The sequence below is a fragment of the Pongo pygmaeus genome, chromosome 10 (genome assembly GCF_028885625.2).
Source record: "Pongo pygmaeus isolate AG05252 chromosome 10, NHGRI_mPonPyg2-v2.0_pri, whole genome shotgun sequence".
NCBI classification, from domain to species: Eukaryota; Metazoa; Chordata; class Mammalia; order Primates; family Hominidae; genus Pongo; species Pongo pygmaeus.
This window is the reverse complement of record NC_072383.2, coordinates 119,460,135-119,488,099: the sequence shown is the minus strand read 5'-3', so window position 1 is coordinate 119,488,099 and position 27,965 is coordinate 119,460,135. Positions and strand designations below refer to the sequence as shown.

The window sequence follows — 27,965 nt, the reverse complement described above, 5'->3', positions numbered from 1 at the left end:
AAAAATCCACCTGCAGCAGGGGCTCAGGGTTCCTGGGCGCCCCTTTGATGACAGCTCCTAAAGTCACTGTCTCCCTCCCACTTCCCTCCAGAGACCTCTCAGCAATGCCAGTTTGACTCTCTGCCCTGCCTGCCCGGCGGAGGGCTGTCCCCACCTCCTTTGAAATTTTTCTTTGCTCACTGTTTTCTCTTCCAGCTGCTTAGATCGACACTGGCCCAAAGGGTTAAGAGCTTGGACCTTGGCTTCGGGGGCACCTTTGCCCAGAGCCAGCCCTGCAGGCACCAGCACCAGGGCAAACCCCTGCACTGGCTGGCCAGGGCCACCCCTGAGCGTGCTAGTGAGCACAATGGCTGCTTCTCAAGGTTCTGTGTTCTCCCACCTGGGGCTCGGGGCCTCCACAGCTTTGCTCCCTGACTCTGGCAATCTGGGGCCTTCCTTCCTCCTGGCTGGAGGCTGGTCCTGCCTACAGAACCCCTTCTAGCCCACTGGCCCTGCCTGGCCCACCCTCCCTGCCCAGGGGCCACTCCCTGAGGCCTGCAGGACCCAGTTCCTATTCCTGAACTGCCTCCTTGGCCAACCTGGCCTCTGCCGGAACTCAGGAACCTCCCAGGTGGCCAGGCCCCTCCCCAAGACCCCCAACACTCACAGGGTGAGTGAGACTGTCAGAGAGCAGGGCTCTGTGCAGAGACCACCATCCCTCCCCGGAGCAGCCAGGAGAGGGCGACGACACAGACTGGAGGACAGGTGTGTTTATTTCCCACGATCAGTCACATAGCATGAATCACCACCCGTCTTCATCAGACTTTACGAAGGGCTGAGGGGCCTCTGGGCCAGCTCCATGGCCCAGCCCCACCACCTGCCCAACACCAGGACCCCAGGCCTCATCATTCTGACCCCAGCCCTCCTGACCTCTGACCTCAAGGAAAAGACAGACTCCACCAAGGGCCTGTCCCACTGGGTCTTCATGCCAGGGCACCAGGGCCCCCGGGAGCACAACTGAGGTGTCCCTAAGTGTCACTCAGCCCCCCCACAACCCCGCCCCCAGGAGGCCAGGGCCACTCAGATGAGGAACATGAGGCACAGTGGTGAGGAGGCAGAAAGGCCCAGAGGCGGAGCTGCCAATGGTCAGAGGGCCTCATTCCCATGTGATCTGATCTGGGTGGCAGCACTGAGCCCATCCGGGGGCCCCAGTCTCTGAGCCGGGGTCGGGGTGGAGGCCCCCCGGCTCCTGCGCCTTCCCGCAGTCCTGGGGCAGCCCTCCATGGGCTCAGCTCCGGTAGCTCCTGAGCAGGTGCCCGGCGATCACCAGCCGCTGGATTTCGCTGGTGCCCTCATAGATCTCGGTGATGCGGGCGTCGCGGTAGTGCCGCTCTGCTGGCATCTCTGTCACGTAGCCCATGCCACCCAGGATCTGGATGGCCTGAGATGAGAACAGGGGCTCAGGAGGGAGAAGACCCCGGCGTGGGGAAAGCTGGAGAAGGGGCAGCTGGCCCCGTCAGGGCTCACCGTGGACACTCACCTGGTGGCTGATGGCGGTCGCGGCCTCCGAGGCAGCCAGCTTGGCCATGGCTGCCTCCTAAACATGGGGGTACAGTCAGAGCCTTCCCTTGAGGGGAACCCCCCACCCCCTGCTCACAGACCCTCAGCAGGGGAGGCCTGTGGAGCCTCCCCATGGGGCAGTAAACCCCAGGCCCACACCTCTGACCCATGGGGCCAAGGGGCAGAGACCCGCCCCAACCTCGCCCTGTCCCTGGGCCCACCACATTCTGGGCCATGGCTCGGGGACCCCTGTGGGCACCTTGATGAAAGGCTTCTTGTTATCCTTCAGCATGGCAGCACGCCAGGTCAGCAGCCGGGCACTCTCCAGGGCCAGGGCCATGTCTGCCAACTTGAACTGCAACAGCCCCACCCCACACCACAGGTCAGCAGCTGCCCCTCCAGGGACAGGAGGGAGGGGGAGGAGGACAGAGAGCAGTCAGGAGGCCACACTCTCCACCCGCTGTCCAGCCTCTAGGCCCAGCTCCTAAAGCTGCCACCATTACCTGGATGACCTGGAGCTTGGTGAGGGGCGCCCCGAAGGCCATGCGATTCTCAGCGTAGTTCACAGCACAATCGAGGGCGGTCTGGGCAATGCCCAGGGCCTGGGAGGCGATGCCGATGCGGCCCATATCCAGGGTTTGCTGTGGGGACGGCCCTGGTCAGTGGCCCGCCAGCCGGGGCGCAGGCCTGGCCTCAAGGTGCCACCCCCACTGCCGGGCTCACCATGGCTATCTTGAACCCCATCCCTGGCTCCCCCAGGATGCTGTCCTTGGGGATGCGACAGTCTTCAAAGATGAGGTTGGCCGTGGATGAGCCCCGGATGCCCAGCTTGTCTTCTTTCTTCCCCAACGTGAGCCCAGGCGTTGGCATGGGGACCAGGAAAGCACTGATGCCCTGAAAGGAGAGGCGGGCAGTTTTCTCAGAGCTGCCCCTCAGCCACACCCTCACACCAGCACACCCAACACCAACCCGGTCCCCTCCCCGCCTCCCTCGGAAGCTCAGGCCCTGACACCCTCTGCCGGCTTCTGGGGAAGGTGCAGACTTCAGTGGCAGCTGAGGAGGGACAGGGACAGCCCACTTGCCCCAGAGCAAAAATAGGTCCAGTCGGGCCAAGGAGAGAAGGCTCTAGAAACAGAAATGACGGCAGCCCAGGATCTGGCTGAACCCCTCTCTGGGGTGCCCACCTTGTTTTGCAGGGCTCTGTCTGTGCTGGCAAAGACCACGGCAGCCGAGGCCTCCCAGGCATTGGTGATCCAGGCTTTGGTTCCGTTCAGGACCCATGAGTCGCCTTCGGCCCGGGCGGTGGTGGACGCGGCTCCTGCATCGCTGCCGTTCCCTGCCCACACAGACCCAGGGCTCAGCACGGGCCCCACCCCACACAACCTAAGGGCACCAGCCTCAATCCCTCCACACCCCCTGCTGGTGGACACGAAACCCTATGACTCGGGCTCCAAAGATGAGGGTCCCAAAGCTCTCAGTGGCGGGCCCAGAGGGCAAAGGGGGTGTGCAGGAGCTGGCGTCTTAAACCAGGGGAACCCGAAGGCAATCTTCCTCCCAGTGCCGCGGTGCCAAGAGCGCTCACCCCACCAGCCACACGGGGAGCCTCCCCTCTGGCCTCCGAAGGAGTGGGCAGTTGGCCCAGCACCTTCCTCTCCTCCCCCTCTGGGCCTGTCACCCTAAGGACAGGTGAGGGGACAGGGCAGGTACCTGGTTCGCTGAGGGCAAAGCAGCCAATTTTGTCACCACTGGTGAAAGGCGTGACCCACTTCTGCTTCTGCTCCTTGGAGCCAAACTTCAAGATGGGCCCCAGGTAGAGAGACTAGGGGGACAGCGGGGACGGTCGGAGGCCCCAGGCCCAGGCGCATCCTGCCCACCTGCGGGCTGCACCTCAGGGCCTGTTCTGTCCAGGGCCTACCCAGTAGGACCAAGGCCTGTGACGTCTCCAGAGAGATCAGGGCTGGGAGCCGAGGCCAGAGCCTTCCCCGCTCACAGGAGTCTCCCTCCACCCGTGTGTCCCAGGGGCCTGGGAGGGGGCTCACATTGTTGACACTCATGATGACTCCAGTGGAGGCGCAGCCGCGGCTGATCTCCTCCATGGCGATGGCGTAGGCCAGGTAATCGAGGCCGGCACCGCCAAGCTCCTCGGGCACGTCCATGGCCAGAAGCCCGAGCCCTCCCATCTTCTTCACCTGGGCACAGGGAAGGACGGCACACCATGGGCAGCTGCCGGGGGCGAGCCCACCCTCCCCAAGCCCAAACCCTCCTGCCCCCAAGGCAGCGCCTGCAGAAACTCAGGCCATGTGACCCCAGCCACCCACAAGGGATCCCCAAGTCCAGACGCTGAAGACCCAGTCCCACTGAGGTCTGTACGACGGCACTTCTCATTCAAGCTGTCCTGCCCCCGCCTCCACGCCCACTCCCCGCTCCGTCCACAGCCACGGCAGTGAGCAGGCAGAAGGCACAGGATGCTTTCAGGGAACTCAGAGGTAAGGAGCAGGACAGTGTGAGCCACACTGATCTTCGTCCAGCCCCCTCTGCACATCCACACACACACACACACCCTCCCCACCACAGGGCCTCTGCACATGCCGCCTCCTATCCATCAGCTGGTTATCGCCCCTCCTCTCCTTCTGATCGCAGCTCAGGCCTCGCTGCTTTGGGCTGCCATCCCCAGCCTCGCTGAGTCAAATCATTCAGTCCCTCTCCTGCAGCACCTCTGCGGCTGGAATTTCTCAGGGATGAACGTGCTTCTCTGGATTAAGGTCTTTTGCCTTCACCACGAGGGCAGAGACTGTGTGCTCTTGCTCACTGCTACATGCCCAAGGCCAGTGAGAGAATGAATGAAGGATAAGAGCTTGGGACTCTTAATTCTGGGTAATAATCATATTAAGAGTGGGCCAGGAGCAGTGATCACACCCGTAATCCCAGCACTTTGGGAGGCCAAGTGAGGGGATTGCTTGAGGCCAGGAGTTCGAGACCAGTCTGGGCAACATAGCAAGACCCCATCTCTACCAAAAACAAAATAATAATAATAGTATTATTACTCTCAGGTGAGTGATATGGGAAATGTGGACCACAGAATCTACCTGACTTCAAAAAGGAACAAGTAAAACCACTTACCTCTGGGAGAGCAGGGACAGGGACGGGGACGGGGCCAGGGACAGGGAAAGGGACAGGGACGGGGACAGGGATGGGGACAGGGAAGGGAACCGTTGCTTTTCATGAGCACTTTTATACAATCTCATTCCTGGAATCATGTTATTTTATTTTATTTTTGTGACAGAGTCTCACTCTGTTGCCCAGGCTGGAGTGCAGTAGTGCAGTCTCGGCTCACTGCAACCTCTTTCTCCCAGGTTCAAGCAATTCTCTGCCTCAGCCTCCCGAGTAGCTGAGATTACAGGTGCCCACAACCAAGCCCAGCTAATTTTTGTATTTTTAGTAGAGACAGGTTTTCCCCATCTTGGCCAGGCTGGTCTTGAACTCCTGACCTCATGATCCACCCACCTCGGCCTCCCAAAGTGCTGGGATTACAGGCGTGAGCCACCACACCTGGCCTCAACCATGTTCTTATACTACCGTGACTTACATAAACTAATAAGAATGTTTGCTAATATGTTCTTGTTTTTCTATACTCCTGTGAATATAAAAGTTTTAGCTTCTCCGTCCCCAAAACAGTACTCACCTCAAAAGACTGTTCTGAGGCCTGACTGAGATAATATACATGAAGCGTAGAGCCCAGCACCTGGCCCAGGCTGCGTTACTGTTGAACAGCATTTATCATCAAGTGGCTGCCAAGTTTTCTTTTTTTTTTTAGGACTGCACACAGTGGCTCACACCTGTCATCGCAGCACTTTGTTTTTTGTTCTTTTTTCTTTTTCTTTTTTTTGAGACGGAGTCTCGCTTTGTCGCCCAGGCTGGAGTGCAGTGGCGCAGTCTTGGCTCACTGCAACCTCCACCTCCTGGGTTCAAGTGATTCTCCTGCCTCAGCCTCCCGAGTAGCTGGGATTACAGGCGCCTGCCACCACACCTGGCTAATTTTTATATTTTTGGTAGAGACCGGGTTTCACCACATTAGCCAGGCTGTTCTCGAACTCCTGACCTCAGGTGATGTGCCTGCCTCAGCCTCCCAAAGAATCTCAGCACTTTGGAAGGCCAAAATTGGTGGATCATTTGAAGCCACGAGTGCTGTGCTGCAGTCAAGGGCAGAGAAGCTGGGAAGGAGACGGCCAGTGTGAGGAAGGCAGCATGACAGCAACCGCCCAAGATGTCCCCATCCTAATCCCAGGCCCCACGAGTATGTTCCCTTTCGTAGCAATAGGGACTCTGCACACTTAAGTAAAGCGTCTGCAGATGTGAGGGTTATTCTGGGTGATCAGAGTCACCCAGTGTCATCACAGGGTCTTTGTAAGGCAAAGACAGACACAGACTCAGAGAAGGAGAGGTGACGACGGAAGCAGAGGCAGGAACTCTGGAGGGAAGGAATGCAGGCGGCCTCTAGAACTGGGAAAGACAGGAGCGGATTTCCCCAGAGCCTCCCGAGGGAACTCAGTCCTGCCGATGCCTTGATTTAGCCCTGTGGGACCCACACTGGATTCCTGACTTGGGTTGAGTAACTGGTGAACGGCATTTATCGAGTGGCTGCCATGGTTTTGTTTTTTCCTTTTTTTTTTTTTTTTTTTGGTAGAGATGGGGTCTTGCTATGTTGCCCAGGCTGGTCTTGAACTGTCAGAGAATATATCTGTATTGCTTCAAGCCACAGGGTTTGTGGTCATTTGTTACAGCAGCAATAGGAAACTCATTCACAGTGACAAATGGGAACTCAGAGCTACCAGGGAGGTGTCATTTTGAGAATTACTAAAAAGAAGATCGTTCTGTGGCCGCCACACACCTGGGGAGGGGGGGGTCCTGCTCAGAATAGGCACCATTTCAGCAGGCAGGAACCAACTGGGGAAGGGGAAGTCCAAGGAGAGAGTGCTTTTCACTAGGAAGAGGACCTGGAGACGCAGACCTGCGGCAGCACACACGTGGCCTCTGAACAGAACACTTTTCTAGCCCACACTTCAGAGTACTTTGCCAGGCGCAGTGGCTCACGCTTGTATTCCCAGTACTTTGGTAGCTGAGGCGGGTGGATCACCTAAGGTCAGGAGTTCGAGACCAGCCTGGCCAACATGGTAAAACCCCATCTCTACTAAAAATACAAAAAATTAGCTGGGCATGGTGGTGGATGCCTATAATCCCAGCTACTTGGGAGGCTGAGGCAGAGGAATCACTCGAACCTGGGAGGCGGACATTGCAGTGAGCTGAGATTGCACCACTGCACTCCAGCCTGGGCGACAGAGGGAGACGCTATCTCAAAAAAAAAAAAAAGGCTGAGTGCGGTGGCTTACACCTGCTGTAATCCCAGCACTTTGGGAGGCCAAGGCGGGCAGATCACCTGAGGTCAGGAGTTCGAGACCAGCCTGGCCAACATGGTAAAACCCCGTCTCTACTAAAAATACAAAAATTAGCCAGGCGTGGTGGTGGGTGCCTGTAATCCCAGCTACTCGGGAGGCTGAGGCAGGAGAATCGTTTGTACCCAGGAGGCAGAGGTTGCAATGAGCCGAGATCGTGCCACTGTACTCCAGCCTGGGCAAGAGAGTGAGACTCCGCCTCAAAAAAAAAAAAAAAAAAAAAAAAACTATTTTATTAAGGAACGCCTCTGCTGCTGGACAATACTCTACCAAGTGCTAGAAATACGCAGGTCTCCAGCTACTCAGGAGGAGGATGAGGCAGCAGAATCACTTGAGCCCAGGCATTCAAATCCAGCCTGACCAACATGATGATACCCCTGTTTCTAAAAGAAAATTTTTTAATTAAAAAAATTTTAAAAAGAGGGTGTGGTAGCTCAAGCCTGTAATCTCAGCACTTTGGGAGACGGAGGTAGGAGGATCATCTGAGTCCGGGTGTTTGAGACCAGCTTCATCAACATGGCGAGACTCCCATCTCCACAAAAAATTAATAAAAATAAAAATAAATGAGCCAGGCATGGTGGTGCACACCTGTGGTCCCAGCTACTGCAGGAGGTGAGGCATGAGGATCGCTTGAGCCCTGAGCCTGGGAGGTCAAGGCTGCAGTGAGCCGTGTTTGTGTCACTGCACTCCAGCCTGGGCGACAGTGAGACCCTGTCTCAAAAAAACAAAAATAAATATGCAGGTGTCCAAGACTCACTGTCAGGCCTGGGCATGAACCTCACCGAAAGCCTTTTTCTCTAGCTTACCAATGAAACAGAATGAGGCTAAACTAGCTCAAGCCGCCTCACCCTCCAAGCACCTTCAGATCTCCCCAGACATGGAGACATACCCTCCTTTTCACCCCGGAACTTGTTGGTATAAAACCTTGGAAGAAATGGCGCATGAGCCAGTCGCTCCATAACTCCATCTCATCCCCAGAAACACAGTGGGAACCCAAATTCCCAGGAAGAGAGTAAAAGGATGAAACTCTCCTAGGTGCGTTCAGTTTCTCATACTCACCTAAAATGCTTGGTCACATGTCCCGACAGGTAGCAGAATGAGGATGACCCCATATTCCTCTTACAGATGAGGGAATTCACACAGAAAGGGTACGTGGCGTCAGTGGCCAGGTCTAGGCCACCAGGAGGCAAGACAGAACCCCAGCCTCCTCCTCTCTACACAGCGCCGCCTCCCTCTGGCTAATGCGACACTTCTCAATGAGCTAGAATCAAAAGTTGTAGGAATTCACAATTCCCACACCCAAAGGACCTCACTAGCGTATACCATCGCCCTCAATTTTCCCCCAGCTCCTGTCCTCCCTCCTTTCTCACCATCAGCATTTTCTTTTACAGCATCTACCGGCTGGGCGCGGTGGCTCATGCCTATAATCCCAGCACTTTGGGAGGCCCAGGCGGGCAGATTGCCTAAGGTCAGGAGTTTGGGACCAGCCTGGCCAACATGGAGAAACCCCATCTCTACCAAAAGTACAAAAACTAGCTGGGCGTGGTGGTGCCCGCCTGTAATCCCAGCTACTGGGGACTGAGGCAGGAGAATCGCTTGAACCCAGGAGGCAGACGGGTGCAGTGAGCTGAGATTGCGCCACTGCCCTCCAGCCTGGGCAACAGAGCGAGAGTCCATTCCAAAAAAAAATAAGTAAATAAAAAAGAAAATAGGTCAAGCAGGCTGCTGCTGATGAGCTCCATGACCTTGGGTATGTTATTTAACTTGTTCACAAGTCTGAGTCCATGGGGTATATAATAATACTACCTTTGGCCGGGCGTGGTGTCTCACACCTGTAATCCCAGTACTTTGGGAGGCCGAGGTGGGCAGATCACCTGAATTCAGGAGTTTGAGACCAGCCTGGCCAACATGGTGAAACCCCGTCTTTACTAAAAATGCAGAATTAGCGGGGCATAGCAGTGCACGCCTATAATCCCAGCTACTTGGGAGGCTGAGGCAGGAGAATCACTTGAACTCGGGAGGTGGCAGCTGCAGTGAGGCGAGGTCACACCATTGCACTCCAGCCTAAGCCACAGAGTGAAACTCCATCTCAAAAAAATAAATACATAGGAACAGTACCTTCACCTCACAGGACCATTGTGAGGAACAGATGAGATAACCCATCTCAAGAACAGTGCCTAGTGCATGCCAAGCACCCTAAAGGCACTATTTAGAATGAGCACAGTGGCTGGCACAGTAAGCAACTGACCATCCACCACATATTACTGTTGTCCCAGAAGTTAAGTCCTGGCTACTGGCCACAGGCTGGATAAGGGAAACTTCCAGAGCATTTTCTGGGTTCCAGGCCCTGCTTTGGGGTTCCTCTACCAGAGTCCGAGTGCCGCTGACAGTCACTGCCACCATTCATCCAGGAGCAGAGGGCAGACCACCATCGTGGGCTGCTGAGGTTGCACTCTCACCTGAGCCGCTGGGAAGAGATGTTCCTTATCCACCTGGGCTGCAATGGGAAACAACTCCTTCTCGGCAAAGTCCCGGCATGTCTGGAGCAACATCTGGTGTGTCTCGGGCAGTTCCACAGACTGGTAGATAGTGTGTAACTGCCGCCAGGCCCTAGGACGGAGAGCTGCCGGCAAGGGCAGAAGTGAGTGGAAAGAGGAGGCAGGAGGTCTCCAAGAATCCTAGTGACCCACTAACTCACCAGGGAGGCTTTTGCCCTCCAAGGGACATCTAGCAATGTCTGGAGCCAGTTTTAGTTGTCACAACTAGAGCAGGGGAATGCTATTGGTACCCAGTGGATAGGGGTCCAGGATCCCTGCTGAACATCCTACAAGGTAGAGGGCAGCCCCCACAACAAAGAACTGTCAGCCCAAAATGTCCATGGCTGCCACTGAAAACCCCATACTAACTGAATGCTTAGTATACTCACTAGACATTTCCATACACGACATCCTTCAGTCCTCAGTATAATACCAACAGTAATAAGACCTCAGCTTTGTGACCTTAGGCAAGGGTTTTAAACGTCACTGAGCCTCCGTTTCTATAACAAGTGGAGGAGAATAGTATTCCACTCCTGGGAGTGCTAAAGAAAGACTAACTAGCGCTTAACACAGTTCTCAGTAGCGTTCCCCTTGTAATTCAGGCCAGGCAAAGGAAGCCGTGGCTATATATGTCACGGCTGCTACAACTGGAGACACGGAAGATGGGAAAGGTACTGTATTAACCAGCAAGAACGAGCATTTGTGGAGCACCTGTTACACGCCAGGCACGAAGTGCTTTACATACCCTGTGATTTAATGCTCCCAACAACTCTGATTTTCTCTGTGGACATTTTACACATGGGCTAACCGAGGCTGAGGAGGGGCTGTCTTGCCCAAGGTCACAGATGCGGGTCTGGTTCAATCCCAGGCCTGGCTCCGGAAGAAGGGCGCACCCTGAACCTCTAGTGAGGGTGAAATGAAGGGAGGGAGATATGGATGCAGCCCTGGGAACTGGGCTGGCGGCTGGGGTCAATCGGGGGGTAGGGGTCTGCGCAGGAACCAGGGACGCCTGAAGGGCCAGTCTGGGTCGGCGCGAGGAGCAGCAGAACTGGGGCAAAGGCCGTGAGCGCTCCCGGAGGGTGGCTCCGCCTGCCAGCGGCTCGGACAGAGCCGGCCGCCAGGACCACCGCCCGCTGGGCCAGGCGCGGGCCGCAGCCCCGCCGTGCGGATCCCCAGCGCACTCACCTCTGCGGACAGGGCCCGAGGCCCGGGCGAGCAGCGCGGCGGCCATGGGCGACAGACACAGCCCCAGGCTTCGCTACCTACCGCAGCGAGCGCGCTGTTCCGGAGGGCTGGGGGGCGGGACCCGGAGCAGAGGCCACGCCCGTAGGGCCTCGGGGGCGGGGCCGAGGCGCGCTCGCGGCCAGGGGGCGGGGCCTCCAGTGGTCCCTCCCAAGGCGATGAACCGACGCTCGACTGCGCGCGCTGTCGGTCAGCTGGCTGTTGGTGCCCACATTCGTTAATCAAAATGCTAACAAGAGAAAGCTAAGGATAGAGCTTCGCAGAAAAGCCAGAGAGGTCTTTTTAAAGCATAAATAAGATAGCGATCTTCGGGTTAAAACTTTGTTGGCTTTGTCGGCGGGCCCATCCCTCCTAAAATCCAATTCTATGGCTTAAAAAGCCAAGACCTGCCTTGTCTATCAGGGCCCATGCCCACCGTTCCCTGGTTATTGTTGCTCAGCTTTACGAGGCGGCTCTTCTCTAAAACCCTTAGCTGGTTCCTGACTCGGGGCCTCTGTGATCACTGTTCCTTTTGTCTGGAATGCCCCCTCTTCGTTCAGGTCTCATGGATGCCTGCCCTGACCACACCAGGCCGTTTCTCCCCCACTGGCTCTCTATCTTTCGTTCTGTTTATTCAAGGCACTTTGCATCTGAAATTATCTGCTTCCCCTACTCGCTCCGAGAAGCTCAAGGACCTGTCTTGTGTTGGTGCTCAATATTTAGGCCCCTGGAGTTGGGCTGCAAGGAAAGCTTTCTTCTCCCCAGAGGCTGTGAAGGTGGGTGGAGCTGCTACCCCCACGTTCCACTTCAGTACTGTCTGTCTCATTCCCGACTGAGGCAGAACCCAGCCACATATTTGACCCCTAGCATCCTCATCAGGACACCTTTGCCCCGCCCAAGAAACTATGCTGATTTTACTTGTCCCATAAGGGTCTTCTCTCGTGCAAGTGTGATTCTGACTCCCATAGCCTCCTGGGCACCACCCACGCCCTCCCAGGCACCCACACATCCCTCCAACTGCCTTTCTTTCCCAACACTCAGCCAGGCAGGCATCTGTTCCAGCACTGACCTATTTGCCAAAAATTCTGTCTCTTCCTCTTGGAGGAAAGTGGAAACCTCGGTCACTACTTCCTAGAGGAAAGCCAATCAAAAGATGCAGCAAAGTCCTTAATGTGTTACCTTTCTTTTTAAATAATGCATTTAAAAGAACGCCTCTGAATTCTCAGTACTTCAAAGTCAAATGAATGGCTCCCATTGGCAAATGCTCTAAGGGCTTCCTCACCTTTCAGTCATCCCACCAGGGCACCAGCCCTGGGTGGAAGAAACGATGAAGAAGCAGGAGAAAAGGGAGAAATAAGTGAGTTGTGTTTGTGAGCAAAGGCGAATAATAATTGCTTCAGGTGCCACAGAGCATCTAAACCAGACTCTAGAGAATTTTTTGTGACTGTAAATATGAACGTGAAATTTCATTTTAAAAGTATCCAAGTTTTCCAATAGAGACAGAATCTGATAGTGGTTGCAAGAGGCAAAGGTGGGGGAAGGCACCTGGCTGCAAACACAAGGAACTCAGGAACTTTCTGAGTGGGTATGATGGAAATGTCCTGTATCATGATTGTGATGGGTAATAAAAGCATTCATTTGTCAAAACGCATCAATACTCTTAAGTGAGGTAAATTTTACTGTAGTTAAAGTATTCCTTAATAAGCCTACCTTTACGGCCAGGCACAGTGGCTCACACCTGTAATCCCAGAACTTTGGGAGGCCGAGGCGGGTTGATCACCTGAGGTCAGTTCACGACCAGGCTGGCCAACATGGGGAAACCCTGTCTCTACCAAAAATACAGAATTAGCCGGGCGTGGTGGCATGCACCTGTAATCCCAGCTACTTGGGAGGCAGAGGCAGGAGAATCACCTAAACCCGGGAGGCGAAGAGTGCAGTGAGCCACCATCATGCCATCACATTCCAGCCTGGGCAAAAAGAGCGAAACTCCATCTCAAAAAAAAAAAAAAAAGCCTACCTTTAAAACGTGCATGTAAGCTTTCAATTTACAAAGCCACTCACCCTGGGAAAATACAAAGCAAAAATATTAAGCCTAAAGTCCAGTACAATTCCTCAATCACCCTAGAAGCCAGCTATACTCTAGTTAAACTACTTACAGAAGGGCTACATAATAGCCAAAGTAAGAGAAACCTGGAGCCCCCATCCGCCCCTGCTCCCCTCAGCAACACAAACGGCCCAACAATCAGGAGACAGGATGAGGGAGACGTACTGTGAAAATCTTTCTTTTATTACTGTCTCTTGTGGCAAAATAACATTTTATACAAATAAGTCACCTAGTTTACTTTGGACACAAAGACAATAAAAACTGGAATGTGATTTTGGGGGAAGCGGGGAGGAGGAGGAAGGACAGATCAGGTCATTGATGTTTCTTATATTCTGTAAAAAATAGATTTACAGGAAAAAAAATAGACTTTCACAACTTCAATGACTTTACATGGTCCTTTGTAAAACCAGTGGTAAATCCACCTCCACCAAATCCTTCTTGAGGCTGAGATGTTCTGTGACATGGAATGTAACACAATGGTTCAATGATTAGGCTCCTATGCCAGGCACAGCAGCACCTTATGCCACAGGAATCCTCGTGCACTGCGGTGAGGAGTCAGTCCTGTGAATTTCAGGACACACTGTCCTCATCCCCAGCCCTCACTGACATCATAGTGACACTGGCCATCAGAAGAAAGTGACTTTACAGAAGGGAAAAGAGTATCCTGGAAGCGTACCGGTGGGGCAGGACACACTAAGGCAGGACTCACCCAGTTTGTACCTTAGACACAGCCTATTAAATCCATTCCAGAAATGAGTTCCACTTCAACTGAAAAAATAAACTGAAGATTGCCCAATCACTGCCATTTCACAAATTTCCAGTTTATGGTCAGCCCCAAATCACATTCTTCCACCCTATGTATTGGAAATCAAATGGCCCAAAGACTGAGGTGTCTTCAGGAAGCACATGCTTGAAAAATGTTTTCTCTGCAAAACAGTATTGAGCTAATACATAAGGAGACATCATAGCCTACTTTAGCCCAAAACTTCTTTCACTTGTTATGTCCTTTTACCTTTTAAAACACAGAATGAAATAAACTCCGATCTTCTTTGGAGAAGCTAGAAGGGCATTTTGGCCCAAAGGCTGTACAGGAAAAGAGAGGCTCTCTCCAGGAGACTGCAAGGCAAAGGAACAGAAGCAGGAGGGGCAGGCCCTCTGGCACCAGGTGGGCCTGCTACTCTGATGAAATGTGCTCCCAGCTCTTGACAAAGGGCAGGGTCCCCTATGCAGATAGTTTTTTTGCCGCCTCCCATTTTATCACCCACAAGATAACTGCTATCAACAGTTCAGATTCCTTAATAACATGGCAGCCTGACTGGTTCTGTTACTTTCAGAGAAAGTATGCCTTGCAATTCTCTCCCCAACTCAGGTACAAAGGCTTGAATTTCAAACTCATACTGGTTTACACCCCAGAGTGGAATGCTTCTCAAGATTTCCTGAGCAGCTAGACACAGGAACCCAGAGCCCCAGATACAGAACACCAGACTTTCAGAAGCAGCAAAGCCCTGTCCTGCTGGGCAAGGACCAAGCACTATCTGCAAATGGTCTCCAGTGAGACTAAGGCAAGCTAACAAGGAAGATGATACAGCACAACTCAAGCCAGATTGCCCACCTCCTCCTTCCTCCACGTCCTCTTCCCAGCAAAAGCGAACACTGCAGATAAGAGATAGCCCACTAGTGTAGCAGATACAGTCTGCCCAGGGGCACGTTTCCAAGACACATTCTACTGAGCACAGCTCTGGACAGCTCCAGAACCACATCCCAGATAATACTCAAATATCAAATGGTAGAAACTGTCCCACCTGGGCCTCTGTCAAAGAGAGAAGGGATTGTTGTTAAGCTTGACAGGAACATGCAAATCCCATTTGAGGAGCCACAATGAGAAACAGAAGGTGAGGAGAGAGTGCTAACAGCACTGGCATCTTTCTGCCAATGAGGAGGTGGGAACAATGGCAATGCAGCTTTCCCCTGCAGCATAAGGGACAGAGCCACACGTAAGGCACCTGGATTTACAGTGGACGCCAGTTCTGAGAGTGGCCGGTCTGGTGATAAGGAACCCTCTCCACAGGAGGAATGGTCTCTCCCCTCTCGGGGCTGAATCCAAGGCCAGCACACAGGGGTAAGCTAGGACCTTCTCAGTGAGAAAGCTGCCAGCATGTGGCATTGCCAAGACTCTGGCCTGGTACAAAGCACTGGGCCAAGGTTCAGGGCCACTTGCCCTAGAGCCCACACAGGGAGCAGCACTGGTGGTGGATGGACAGGAACTTCTGTGGCCACACACTGTCTCTTCCGTCCCTGGACCCCATACGGCCTTTCTCCCAAGCACTTCAGGACACTCTCCTGTCACAGGTACTGTGACACCTCACAGTCACTTACCAGATACCTGGGCCTTTCCTAGTGACATCCTTCTACTGATGCTAACTAGACCCTGGCCATATCAATCATCTCATCAGAGGGTTTGTGGAGTCTGTCCACTAAGGGTCTGAGGACAAAAGCAGCCCACAGATGTGCAGGTGAACTTTTTTGAGAACACATCACTCTGACAGGCCACATCAGCCTATTTTGCCCTTTCTGAACACCTAAAACAATTCTAACTGGCAGTCTGAAGGATCAGACGGCATTACTTAACTCTGATCCACCAGGATAGTTCCAGAAACTACTTCAGTAGAAAGGTAGATAGGAAAACCCTCCTAAACAAGAAATGTACAAAGAGCTTCGGAGGCAAATCCCCATCAAAAGCCGATCCTCCAGGCTGTGCAGTGCAGAGAAAAGTCAAATCTCTCCTTTAGAAAGCTGCTGCTGATTCCTAAGCATATCCTCCCAACATAAGCCAGATTAGCCCCAGGAAGCTGATTAATACTATCAGAAGTCTAACCACATATCACATATGCTGGGAACACCACTGTCATTTTATAAAACCTCCCCAAAAGAAGTCTGGAAATAAAAAAACAAAATCCAAGACCTGCTCTGGCCTCGAGAGATGCTACTGTTCCATGGGCAGAGCTGGCGCACTCTATTTCATGAGGCTCAGAAGGGAGGAGCCAGGAGATGCGGAGCAAGCTTGTCTGTCCCCCAAAATTCTCAGAAGGCACTGCCAGGCTGAAACCTTGGTCTATTCCCAGGAAGGCTGGCTGAGACCCTGGAAGTCAGACAGAGCAGCAGCCTCTCCACAAAGCAGACCCTTCAGCTTGGCAGCATCACCCATTCCTCGGTGCCTCCACTCTTGGCACCTCCCTCCCTCCCCACCCTTTCAAGTTTCTTCCAGTTGGTTTAAGACTTCACACAGACCGAGGGCAGACTGCGCTTATGGCAATGCCGCAGGTGAGAGGAGGAGCTACCTGGAAGAGGCCTAGCTTTCAGCTTCCCACCGCACCCAAGAACCTTAAGAGCTGCTGACCTGCTGGTGGGCCTGGCCAGAGCCTCCTCACCAGGCACAGCTATGCCTGGAGAGACGAAGACTCGTCAAGACAACCAACAGGCAGCCAGAACTACAGGAAAATAAACTTTTTTATCTGGATTCCAGGAGCCTTATCCTAACCTTTTACTTTACTATAGTACCTCTGCAACCTACAGGGCAGGAAAAAAAGGGAAGAAAAAATACTGGGGAAGAAAACATAGCACTGTTTGGCAGCTCCTTTGGCGCGCAGGAAACTGCCACCCCAGCCTTGGCTTCCTGGGGCCAGGTTCCAGATGTGTGTTGACAAACTGCAGCTTCAATCGCCTCCATGTGCCAGGATCTTGTGGCCGCGGCAAAGCACCTCCCCTATCTACTCCTGCAGCACTTACTGGCCTCCATTATAGGCATAATCAGCCTTGTTGTGCATTATCAGCTTGTTGTCAACAAAGTAGAAGCTGTCAGAGCGGGTCTCGTAAGGATTTTCAATCATCAGACGAACTACAAGTCAGGCAAAGGGGGAAAAAAAAAGCAAAGAATTATGTTTGAGTCTGCCCCACAGGGTAGGTGAGAGAAAACTTTGTATCCCCTCCAAAATAAGCCAGCGCTTCAGAGTATACTCTGCCAGAATAACGATGAGGTCAGAACAGAGGGAGGCAGCCCTTGACAGCTGGGGAGACCACAGAGGCCCCCCAGCTGAACATGATCTCCATTTCAACATAAGGATGCGATCAACTCTCCACCATGGCCTCCTCTGTCATCTCCAGCCTGGATTCTTCAGCCAAGATACCAGGAAAATGTGCTCGCCCTCTTCCCAACATGGACCCCACCAACCTATTTACTCAGTGCTCTCAGCTGACCAAAGCCAGCCCTGGCCTCTGATCAGTGGCCCACCTCTAGACATTCCAGTCCAAATTCAGAAATCTGAGCCTCACTGTGCCCACCTCCACACACACCCCTGACAACCCAAGGAATCCTAGATGGGAATGAGTGCAAGGAACACAGGGCAGGGAGCCTTCTCCGGAGACCTTTTGGGTATTAACTTGCAAATGATTCAGCAATAGGTCTGCTTGTCTTGGGATCTAAAGTAAAGTCTTGTTTGTTCAGGCAATTGCCCAGACCTCTTTAACCATACTGGAGAGTAAAGATAATTAACAGTCACTACCCTCTGATCAGTTTTGAGCTAATGATTACATGCCATTTTGAGTCTTTAACAATACTGGAGAGTAAAGATAATACTATCTCTGATCAGTTTTGAGTTAATGATTACATGCTATCTGGAGTCCCCTGGAGGAAATGCTGTTGTTGCTCACCAGTTCTCAAAAAGTGAAACTGATTTTTTAAAGTTCTTTGAACCCACCAATGCCAAAACGACTTGGTTTATATGCATAATATTGCCCTCCAGGCTGATTTGGCTTCATGGGTAAAACTTATAACATTATACATCATCTTTTCTTGCAAGTATCTACATATTCTAGCCAGCTTGGGAAGAGGGGTTCAAGTCAGAACCAGATGCTGTCGTCAACACCCTGCCCCACATCTCAGCGATCCTCATTTTACCTGGGAACTGTACTGCCACACAATTAAAGGTTACCTGGTTTTCAGAATATGACAATTCTTAAGGACCTGGGATTCTGAGAGGACCAATCAGTGATGCCAACAACGCAACTAAAGGCATCACTAGTCACAGGATTCCATTCACACCCTCATAAATGACTTGAATTTTCCCTAACTATTCACAAAGGATGCGAACCTGAGGTGGCTAGGCCAAAGTTGCAGAAACTGACAAGGCCTGTTCTTTCTCTCTCGTTTGGTCCCCATCTTCCCTTGCCAAGGCTACATGGCAGCAGCCTTCTCCCTCTGGTGCCCTCCCCAGGTCTAGGCCACTCTTCCTCAAACAGTATTTCCAACTTCTCACTCCTGCCCCAAAATCTACAACAGCCCCATTCCTTCCTGCTGGATCTATCTCAACACTTTATCCAATCAACTCTCTATCCTGCAGGGAATGGAAAAGAAGTCCTCTGGCCTTGATTCTATTTAGCCTGCAGTTTCACGTCTAGCTCTGATTAAGAAAAAAGTGAAGGGCCAATGACTAAAACACAGTGGAAAACCATGACTAACAGTGCACAGGAGAGGTGCTTTATCTGATCAGAGTCCCAGGGATGGTCACAGGCCTCCTTTTATCTCCCTTAGGCACTGTCTTCCCACAGGAGGCATCTAAAAGGATGCCCTGTATTATTAAAACCTTCAGGCCGGCCGGGTGCAGTGGCTCAAGCCTGTAATTCCAGCACTTTGGGAGGCCGAGGCAGGTGGATCACGAGGTCAGGAGACTGGGACTATCCTGGCTAACACGGTGAAACCCCGTCTCTACTAAAAATACAAAAAATTAGCCAGGCATGGTGGTGGGCACCTGTAGTCTCAACTACTCAGGAGGCTGAGTCAGGAGAATGGCATGAACCCAGGAGGCAGAGCTTGCAGTGGGCCGAGATTACGCCACTTCACTCCAGCCTGGGTGACAAGATCAAGACTCCTTCTCAAAAAGGAAAAAAAAAAAAAAAAAAAAAAGCCTTCAGGCTGAGCACAGTGGCTCACGCCTGTAATCCCCAGCACTTTTGGAGGCTGAGGCAGGTGGATCACAAGGTCAGGAGTTCGAGACCAGCCTGACCAACATGGTGAAACTCTGCCTCTACAAAAAATACAAAAAATTAGCCGGGCATGGTGGCAGGCGCCTGTAAATCCCAGCTACTCGAGAGGCTGAGGCAGGAGAATCACTTGAACCCAGGAGACGGAGGATGCAGTGAGCCAAGACTGCACCACTGCACTCCAGCCTGGGCAATAGGGCGAGACTCCATCTCAAAAAAAAAAAAAAGAAAAAAACAAAAGGGCCGGGGGCGGTGGCTCACACCTGTAATCCCAGCATTTTGGGAGGCCGAGGAGGGTGGATCATGAGCTCAAGTGTTCAAGACCAGCCTGGCCAACATGGTGAAACCCCGTCTCTACTGAAAATACAAAAACTAGCCAGGCGTGGTGTAATCCCAGCTACTCAGGAGGCTGAGGCAGGAGAATCGCTTGAACCTGGGAGGCGGAGGTTACAGTGAGCCGAGATCGCGCCACTGCACTCCAGCCTGGGCAACAGACAGAACAAGACTCTGTCTCAGGGGAAAAAAACAAAAACAAAAACAAACAAACCAACCCTTCACTGCTCCCATACGGGCCGAGTCAGAGTTTGGAACAGGAGCCAGGAGCAATAGGAAATGAGAAGCCTGAGGTCAAATGACTAGATACACATCATGTCAGCACTGCCACGAGACAAAGCCAGGGCTCTGAACCAGATGGGTTTCAAGGTTTGTTCCTTGTAGCCCTCAGAATCTAGAGTGCTGTAAGAGTCAGGGGATACATACTGACATCCTCCGAAAGCTGGGGAAACTCATAGATATGTTCACAAGTGTTCCTACTGCTGGGGATGCAGAAGCCAAAATCAAAGTCAAAGTTTTTCAGCAAGTGTTCCCGGAAATAGTGCCGTTCAATCATCCGGAAGTTTGACACAGGTCTGTCTCCCACTGTGAACTCCACCCTGGAAAATAAACCTCTGTAAGCCCGACTTTGCCTCCTCCCTCCTCTAAAGCCAACCCGAAACCCAACCCAAAACACTCTTCTGTGAACAAACAGAACGTTCTCCCCTCAGGTAGTAATGGTACTCACGTAGCCCCAACTGTCCGGAGGCGGAGAAATGCCGGTGTGAACTGATAGCGGACAAAACGTCCTGCGCTGATGTCCACGTCTCCACCTCCCTCCTCCTCATCCTCCTCCTGGTCTGAAAGAGCACACAGAATCTTCAGTGCACCATCTCGACATTCTCAACCCAAGAGTTCTATCACCCATCCCAACAGCACAATGGCAACCAATCCCAGTAATCACACCAACAAGAAGAATGGCCAGTGTTTACTGTGCACTTGCTATACGGCAGGACACTTGCCATAGGCCAGACTCCTCACAACAACCCTTCAAGGTGTTACTGTCTCTATTTTACAGATCAGGAAGCTCAAGTTCAGAGAAGTCAGGTAACATGTCCAAAGTCCCTCAAACAGTAAGAGGGGGGAACAGGGATTTGAATCCAGGTCCATCTGACTCAAGGCCTGTTCTTCAACACTAAGCTATTAGCCTTTTTTAATAGTTTGAGGGCTTATGCCATATCCTAAGGGTGAAGCCTGAAACACAAGCTGGGAACTGGGCCCCTGACATGCTCTATACTATACAGACTAGGTCTGCAGTTAACCAAGTTGAAGCGCTAGCACCAACCTAAAAGAATGAGGCTACAAAAATTGACACTTATCAGAAAGTTATTTCAATGAATATAAAAATTTCTGACAGGCTGCAAAGATAAACCACTAAAAATACTTTTATTATTTAAATAGAAGACACTGACCTACAGCCTTGGGATACTATAGTTCCTTGACTGATGTCTACTTCTAGGCCATACCAGGCCTAACCCTTTGACCACCTGGGAAAGGGTGAAGCAGATGTGGTGGCCTCTACAAGGTTAATGCTGGTCTCCGGTCTAGTCCATTCCTGAACCCAGGAGATGAAAGATTTGTAAAATGAATCAGAGGGCTGGGCGCGGTGGCTCATGCCTGTAATCCCAGCACTTTTGGAGGCCGAGGCGGGCGGATCTCCTGAGGTCAGGAGTTCAAGACCAGCCTGACCAACATGGAGAAACCCTGTCTCTACTTAAAATACAAAATTAGCCAGGCGTGGTGGCGCATACCTGTAATCCCAGCTACTCGGAAGGCTGAGGCAGGAGAATTGCTTGAACCCAGGAGGCGGAGGTTGCAGTGAGCCGAGATTGCGCCACTGCACTCCAGCCTGGGCAACAAGAGTGAAACTCCGTCTCAAAAAAAGAATCAGAGAACAAGCATTCTAACGTGAATAGGAGTTAGTACCCTCCAGTGTCCAGTGAGGATATTTTCTCCAGGTCTAAGCTGTACATGGGTACAACATAAGAAAAGACTTTCAGCATCAAACATCTCTGCTTTTGACAAGCCCAAGAGCAACTGGGCAACCAGGCTGAGTAGGGGTTCACCCCTAGAGACTCTAAAACCCTGGCTGCAACAATGTGACTCAGAGAGAGTTAGAGCAAATCTTGGGGATTCAAATTCATCAGAACAAGTGCTGCAGAAAGGTACTGATTCAGTGTGAGGATATTCTATTGTTTATATTTATTGATTTATTTTGAGATAGGGTCTCACTCTGTCACCTTTGCTGGAGTGCAATGCAGTGATCACGGCTCACTGCAGCCTTGATCTCCCAGGCTCAAGCCATCCTTCCACCTCAGCCTCCTGAGTAGCAGGGACCACAGGCATGTGCCACCACGCCTGGCTAATTTTTTTGTATTTTTTGTACAGATGGGGTCTCGCCATGTTGCCCAGGCTGGTCTCAAACTCCTGGGGCTCAAGTGATCTGCCTGCCTCAGCCTCCCAAAGTGCTGGAATTACAGGCGTGATCCACCGCACCCAGCCTCAATGTGGGGAATATTACAAGTGAATCAAGATCCTTAAATGTAAAAACTAGAGAGACTCAAAACCAAGATACTTTACAGTATCTTCAGCTGACCTTCTTGAAACAGTTCCGTCTTATACTGAACTGACAACTCTTGAGTCTAATCCAAATCCACATACCTGTAGTAGGCCTGGAGTCCTTGCAATGTCCCAGGTACTGTGATATGTGGCTTAGGGATGAGAACACCACAGACCCAGGAAGCTAGCTGGTCTTGATCTGACCATCCCAATAAAAAACTACCCATGAGCAACCAGGCGCAGTGGCTCACGCTTGTAATCCCAGCACTTTGGGAGACCAAGGCAGGCGAATCAAAGGTCAGGCGTCTGACACCAGCCTGACCAACATGGTGAAATCCCGTCTCTATTAAAAATACAAAAATTAGCTAGGCATGGTGGCGGGCACCTGTAATCTCAGCTACTTGGGACGCTGAGGCAGGAGAAGCTCTTGAACCCAGGAGGCAGAGGTTGCAGTGAGCCAAGATTGTGCCACTGCACTCCAGCCTGGGTGACAGAGCAAGACTGTGTCTCAAAACAAACAACACAAAAAAACCCCCCACAAAACAACAACAACAACAAAACTACGCATGAACTTGAGCCTTTAGGTGCCTTGGTCAGTATTAGATTATGATAGCATAAATACCACCAGGTAGGGGTGAAATCGGGGCCTTATCAAATTTGCAGGCTCTAAGTAGGAAATCAGATGAGAAACACTGCAAAGTAAGTTTACAAACCACACTGATACTATGGGTATCTGTGCCAGTGTTCTAACAAATTACTAACTCCAGGGGGCGCTACACCTCCAGTGAGATACTCCAAAGGCTTCTGTGGTCCAGATCACCCTGGCACTTTATTACAAGCACAGGAAGCGGCTATCGGAGGCTAATTTAAGGAACCCCAAGTAGTTGAGTTCCTGGGTCTGTTCTTCCAGAAAATAGTTGAGATTAAAATCCAAACCAGGTCTGGGAAATCCAAGGCAATACGTAAAGGAGAGCAAGAAGATGGCTCAAACTGCCTCATGTCTGGACCAGGATCCTCCCTATCACCCTCCAAGAGGGCTCCAGGCTCAGGTAAGTTTTCCTCATTATAGTTTAATTTCAAGGATTCCTTTCCCAACTGGAGGCAACATGGTAAGATGAACCAGCACAGGGCCTTAGGAAAGAGCCGCCTGGGAATTCTAGGCCTCAGATCCTTCGCTGTAAAACAAAGATAACAGTAATTACTCAAAGAGGTGTGAGGATTACATACACTGATGTGCACAAAGACGTGGAACACAGTGACCAGCACAGAATAGACATCCAACAAACATCAGCCTCTGAACGCAGCTTCAAACCACCATGCCTGGCAGGCCAGGCCATGGGAAGAGGTCACAGAAGTGGGACACACTGGAGTCCAAGAAACAGGATGCAGTGGCACACAAAGATTTGAGTTTCAAAGACCTTTGGCTCAAAACTGTCTAGTGGTCACTACAACGTAGAGGCCTACCTGAAACGCAAGGTTTGGCAATCTCAAAAAGTACTGTCCCTGTCTCCAAATCTCGAATTTTGAAGCGGGTGAAATCAATACTGTAGATGTTGTCTTCGGGTTTACATAAATAATCTGAAAACAAGAGAGAGAAACCAACATTGTTAAATAATCCTCCAAAACTACCATTTATTTAATTTTCAAGTTTTGAAGCAAACTCAGATTTTTTCTTACACAATACACTTAAAATACTCCCAAAAACTTTCTCATGTGTTATCACCAGCAGAAGTTGTATGGACAGAATTAGGGGATCCAACAAAGAAAAAAAAGAACAAGGACTTGCTTTGGATGAAAAATTGCAAAACTTTTAGAAACTAGGATAGAAAAGGTGGATTTCTTTGGAAACACATAAAAATCTTCCATCATCTATCAAGTTGGATGTCAGAACAGGGCGAACTTTTTATAGAATTCCAATCTAAGACATTTAAACTGACTTAGCAGATAATACAGTGCTAGTTTGCCAACGCTAGTTTGCCAACTGTCAGTGTAAGAAAGCCGAGATCAGCAAACTTTTCTGTAAAGAGCCAGATTCTAAATAATTTAGGCTTTGCCGCCACATGGTCTCTGTCACAACTACTCAACTCTATCATTGTAGCCACAAAAGCATCCACAGACAATACGCAAATGAATGAATGTGGCTATATTCCAGTAAAACTGTATTTATGGACACTGAAATATGAATTTTACATAACCACGTGTCTCAAGATTTTAAAGTTTTTTTCAACCATTTAAAAATGTACAAACCTTAGTTTGTGGGCTACACAAAATCATACAGTAGACAATACATATCATACATATCCAGGCAAGAGGATAAATCTGCCGGTGAAGGCATTAGGCCCAACTGACTAGAATGTGAGCAGCAAATTGAAATAATTCTAATCACAGCGAATTTCACTGATTTCTTTCTAGGATGATTCCGGATAGCATCTTCTCCACAGCTCATTTTGATACTTGATCTTTTATTGCCTGAGTTAGTTGTTTTCGTGTTTTACAAGCTGTCTCTTTAGTAAGATGGCAAACTTGACAACTACTGATTATTCTGTAACTGCTAAAAGGATAACATTGGCTTTGGACTCTTAGAGGGAACCCAAATAATCTGCTGGATAGAATGAACAAGACGTTAAGAAGAGTAACAAAGAGGTTGCCAGACTCTCTAAGAAGCTGCAGAGGTGGGTTTGGACAATGAGCAACAATCCCAAGCCCCCAGATAGGATCTGAGTGCCCACTGAGAATCCTGCCTAGGGCCAGGCACAGAATACCCTAACTCACTTGGATGGCAGGAGAGGGCATGAGGTTACCAAGACCAGGTGCTGAGCATCTGTGTACTTTCAGAGCCCTAAATGAAAACTGGTTCAGAAGAAAAGAAGCTTTTTCACACTGTTTCAATAAAACTAGCAAGAATGTCTAAAGATACGCTCAGGCCTGCTAAGGACAGTCCCAACCCAAACAGTGTTGGGAAACGGGGGCATCCAAATATCTAGAATCAAATTAAAACTCTTTTAGGAAATGGGAATTCCCTTTCGCACAGGGTGGACCAAGGCCTACTCCCCACAAACTTCCATCCCCAAATTACTAGAGCTGCCATCGGCAACCTGAGGTGCACCTGAACAGCCCTGGGCTGCCTGCTATAGCAGCTCAGCAGACACCATGGCAGCCTTCAATCCATCCAGGGAATGCTGCTGCTGCCACAGGGTTAGGAGACTGCAGGCCAGGAGTGATGGGCAGGCCAAGATAGGCCTAACTAGGTGAGTGCACACTCCTGCAGGGAAAACAGCAGCAAGAGAAAAGACGTCAAGTCAGGGACTGGCTTGGCAGAGAACAGAAAAAGGGAGATCACCCAGGGCAGGGACTGGGCAACATTTTTCTTCCCACCCATCCTCCTATCAACGAAAAAGCTTAGGATGGTTGCCTTTTGTGCAGGAAACGCATTTCTGAAACCCTGAAATCATTCTTAATTCACGAGAATGTCAAAAGCAGGATTCACATGTCGGAGTCTGTACACAAACTGAAACTTTATTTTTGTTTTAATGTGGCACAGTTTTAAATGAGCAGGAAATGCCACGGCTATGTGTTTTGAGGAAGAACCCACCTGCACACTAAGGGGCAACGCTCCCGACCCAAAGAGGGAGGGAGGCCGGGCAGGCTGCAATGGGGGAGGGCTGCCATGGGGCCGGGGCGGAGGAAGCAGGTAAGGCTTCTGGCCTGCCAGAGGGCTGGGGGGGGGGGGCTGGCTGAGCGGGAACTTCACTGATGGCCGGGGGTTCCAGGCTGAGGGTCCAGGGGCCCATTTATTAGGGGACCTCGGCCCCCAGCAGGCTCAGGAGGATCCAGTTCAGCTGAACGGGGCCCTCTACCCAAACAGGTCCAGCAGAGCTGGGGAGCCGACCGGCCGAAGGGCATCCTAGCGCGGCCGGACTCACAGGAATGCGGTCCAGCCCAGGAGAGTCCTTCCCCACCAGAGCTAGGTGAGCGTGGCGGGGGCAGAGCCCGGCCGGCGGGGCAGCGGGAAGCGCGGCCTGGCCGGCCGACGGGGTCTGGGGGGGACCCCCGCGCTGGTCAAGTGGCCGGGTCCGCTGAAGGCTCCAGGAGCCGGGGCACGGCGCGAGGGGAGGGCGCGGCCCGCGCGGCACTCACTCTCGGTGACCCGGCTGAGGCGCAGGACGTGCTCGGGCCGGATGGTGTCCAGCGCCAGCAGCTCCTGCTCCGTGACCGCTGCCCCGACGCCGTCGTCGGCCGCGTGGTGGGGCGCCTGCCGCCGCGCCTTCAGGCGGTTCAGGACGCCGCCGCCCGCCTTCTTCTTCTCCTCCTTGCCAGCCACCAGCCCCCCGGGCCCAGCCGCCGACGTCGCGGCCGCAGCCTTCGGGTTAGACCCGCTCATCGCTCCGCCGCCAAGATGGCCGCCGCCTCCACAGCGCGGTAACTATGGAGAGCGGGGGCGGGGCCCGGGGCCGGGCGGGGAAGGGGCGGGGAGGGGGCGGGACCCGAGGCGGGGGCGGGGCGGGGCGAGGGTGGGCGCGGGCGCGGGCGCGGGCGCCCGTGGGGCGGTGTGGACCAAGGCCCAGCCCCCAAACTTCCATCCCCAAATAACTAGAGCTGCCATCAGCAACCTGAGGTGCACATGAGCAGCCCTGGGCTGACACCTATAACAATTCAGCGGACGACACCATGGCAGCCTTCGATCCATTCAGGGAATGCTGCTGCTGCCACAGGGTTAGGAGACCGCAGGCCAGGAGTGATGGGCAGGCCAAGATAGGCCTAACTAGGTGACTGCACACTCCTGCGGGGCCCGGGGGGCGGTGCTGTGGCTACTGCCCCAACTTTGATCCTGCCAGGTGGAGGGCCTAGGGGTGGCTGGAGCTTTAGCAACCCCACTCCCCATCAGACCCCCAAGGTCGTCCACGATGTTTAAATACATATCTTACGGTCAAATGAATTTACGTCATATAAACTTTCCTCCTCCTCATTCTCCTTCTGGTCTGAAAGAGTACACAGAATCTTCAGTGCACCATCTCGGCATTCTCAATCCAAGAGTTCTGTCACCAGTCCCAACAGCACAATGGCAACCAATTCCCAGTAATCACACCAACAAGAAGAATGGCCAGTGTTTACTGCGCATTTGCTATATGGCAGGACACTTGCTATAGGGCAGGCTCCTCACCTCACAACAACCCTGTGAGGTATTACTGTCTCCATTTTACAGATCAGGAAGCTCAAGTTCAGAGAAGTCAAGTAACATGTCCAAAGTCCCTCAAGCAGTAAGAGGAGGGAACAGGGATTTTAATCCAGGTCCATCTGACCCAAGGCCTGTTCTTCAACACTAAGCTATTAGTGGACAATGCATCTTGAGAAAATGTTTGTTAATATATTTAGCATAGAAGGTAAGTTAAAGCAGTGTTTGTTTTGCAAAGGCAGTTTCAAGACAAACTTTCCAATGAGATTGCCATCCGTAAGCCCTACTGTACCAGGCCCTGGGCTAGACATTGGGCTAGGCTACAGGAGATGTAAGAGTGAGGGCAGGGATTGGGTCTGCCTCACCCCTGAATTCCCAGCAGTTCAGCTAATGCCTGACACATGGTAGGTGCTCAGTAATGATTGAATGAGAGCCTGAACAGTATCCCACTATGGAAGAGCTCCCACTTTTGTTAGAGAAGACTGTAAAGTACACAATTCATTATGTGACCCTTCCTTTTCACAAGGTAGGTTAGTATGAACTGGAAGACAAACTAGACTCACTGACTGCACTGAGATGCAGCAAAGGTGCTAGGAGCACACACAGGAGTGGTTTATTCTGACCTGGCTGTAAGAGCTTGAGGGCTTCAGAAGGTTTCACAGAGGCAATATCTGCACTGAGCTTTGGAAGTTAGCCATGACCTCACCAGTTGGCCAGAAGTGGATCAACAGGGGGATGTGGTCTACCATCTTCCACCCTGAGGGGCTCCTTCTCTAGGGATTCTAGATCTGTGCTGTTCTGTGTTGGAGGCCTGGGCCTGATTGACGCAGTGTGTCTGCTAGGTCTGACGTCACCTCTCAGCCAGGCTAGAGTAAGATTGCAACCCTCCCCCAGAGCCTCTTGACGTTCTTGCCAGGCCTTGCTTGCTGAGTCCCTCTCACCAAAGCCACCAAGACAGGCATCTCTTGGTTCCT

The 27,965-nt window shown here is 51.8% G+C and overlaps 2 protein-coding genes across 4 annotated transcripts; both read right to left on the bottom strand.

Moving 5' to 3' along the window:
- Positions 1-734: 734 nt before the first annotated feature.
- On the bottom strand, positions 735-12,736 carry ACADS (acyl-CoA dehydrogenase short chain). 2 transcript variants are annotated; one of them, XM_054442422.1, is made up of 10 exons: positions 10,712-12,736; positions 9,449-9,612; positions 3,579-3,728; positions 3,247-3,358; positions 2,724-2,875; positions 2,263-2,433; positions 2,043-2,180; positions 1,799-1,894; positions 1,520-1,576; positions 735-1,420 (listed from the first exon to the last, which is right to left on the bottom strand). In XM_054442422.1, the coding sequence occupies exons 1-10, from the start codon at positions 10,755-10,757 to the stop codon at positions 1,268-1,270; spliced, it is 1,239 nt and encodes a 412-aa protein (XP_054298397.1). In that variant the 5' UTR covers positions 10,758-12,736; the 3' UTR covers positions 735-1,267. The 2 variants fall into 2 exon arrangements, with proteins under 2 accessions (XP_054298397.1, XP_054298399.1); XM_054442424.2 differs by lacking the exon at positions 10,712-12,736 and adding an exon at positions 9,916-9,983.
- A 277-nt stretch (positions 12,737-13,013) lies between these two features.
- On the bottom strand, positions 13,014-26,239 carry UNC119B (unc-119 lipid binding chaperone B). 2 transcript variants are annotated; one of them, XM_063646786.1, is made up of 6 exons: positions 25,956-26,231; positions 23,283-23,396; positions 21,011-21,133; positions 19,948-20,059; positions 19,647-19,819; positions 13,014-16,746 (listed from the first exon to the last, which is right to left on the bottom strand). In XM_063646786.1, exons 1-6 carry the CDS (start codon positions 26,197-26,199, stop codon positions 16,634-16,636), a joined length of 879 nt encoding a protein of 292 aa, XP_063502856.1. In that variant the 5' UTR covers positions 26,200-26,231; the 3' UTR covers positions 13,014-16,633. The 2 variants fall into 2 exon arrangements, with proteins under 2 accessions (XP_063502856.1, XP_054298394.1); XM_054442419.2 differs by lacking the exon at positions 21,011-21,133 and having other exon boundaries at positions 25,956-26,239.
- Between the last annotated feature and the right edge of the window lie 1,726 nt (positions 26,240-27,965).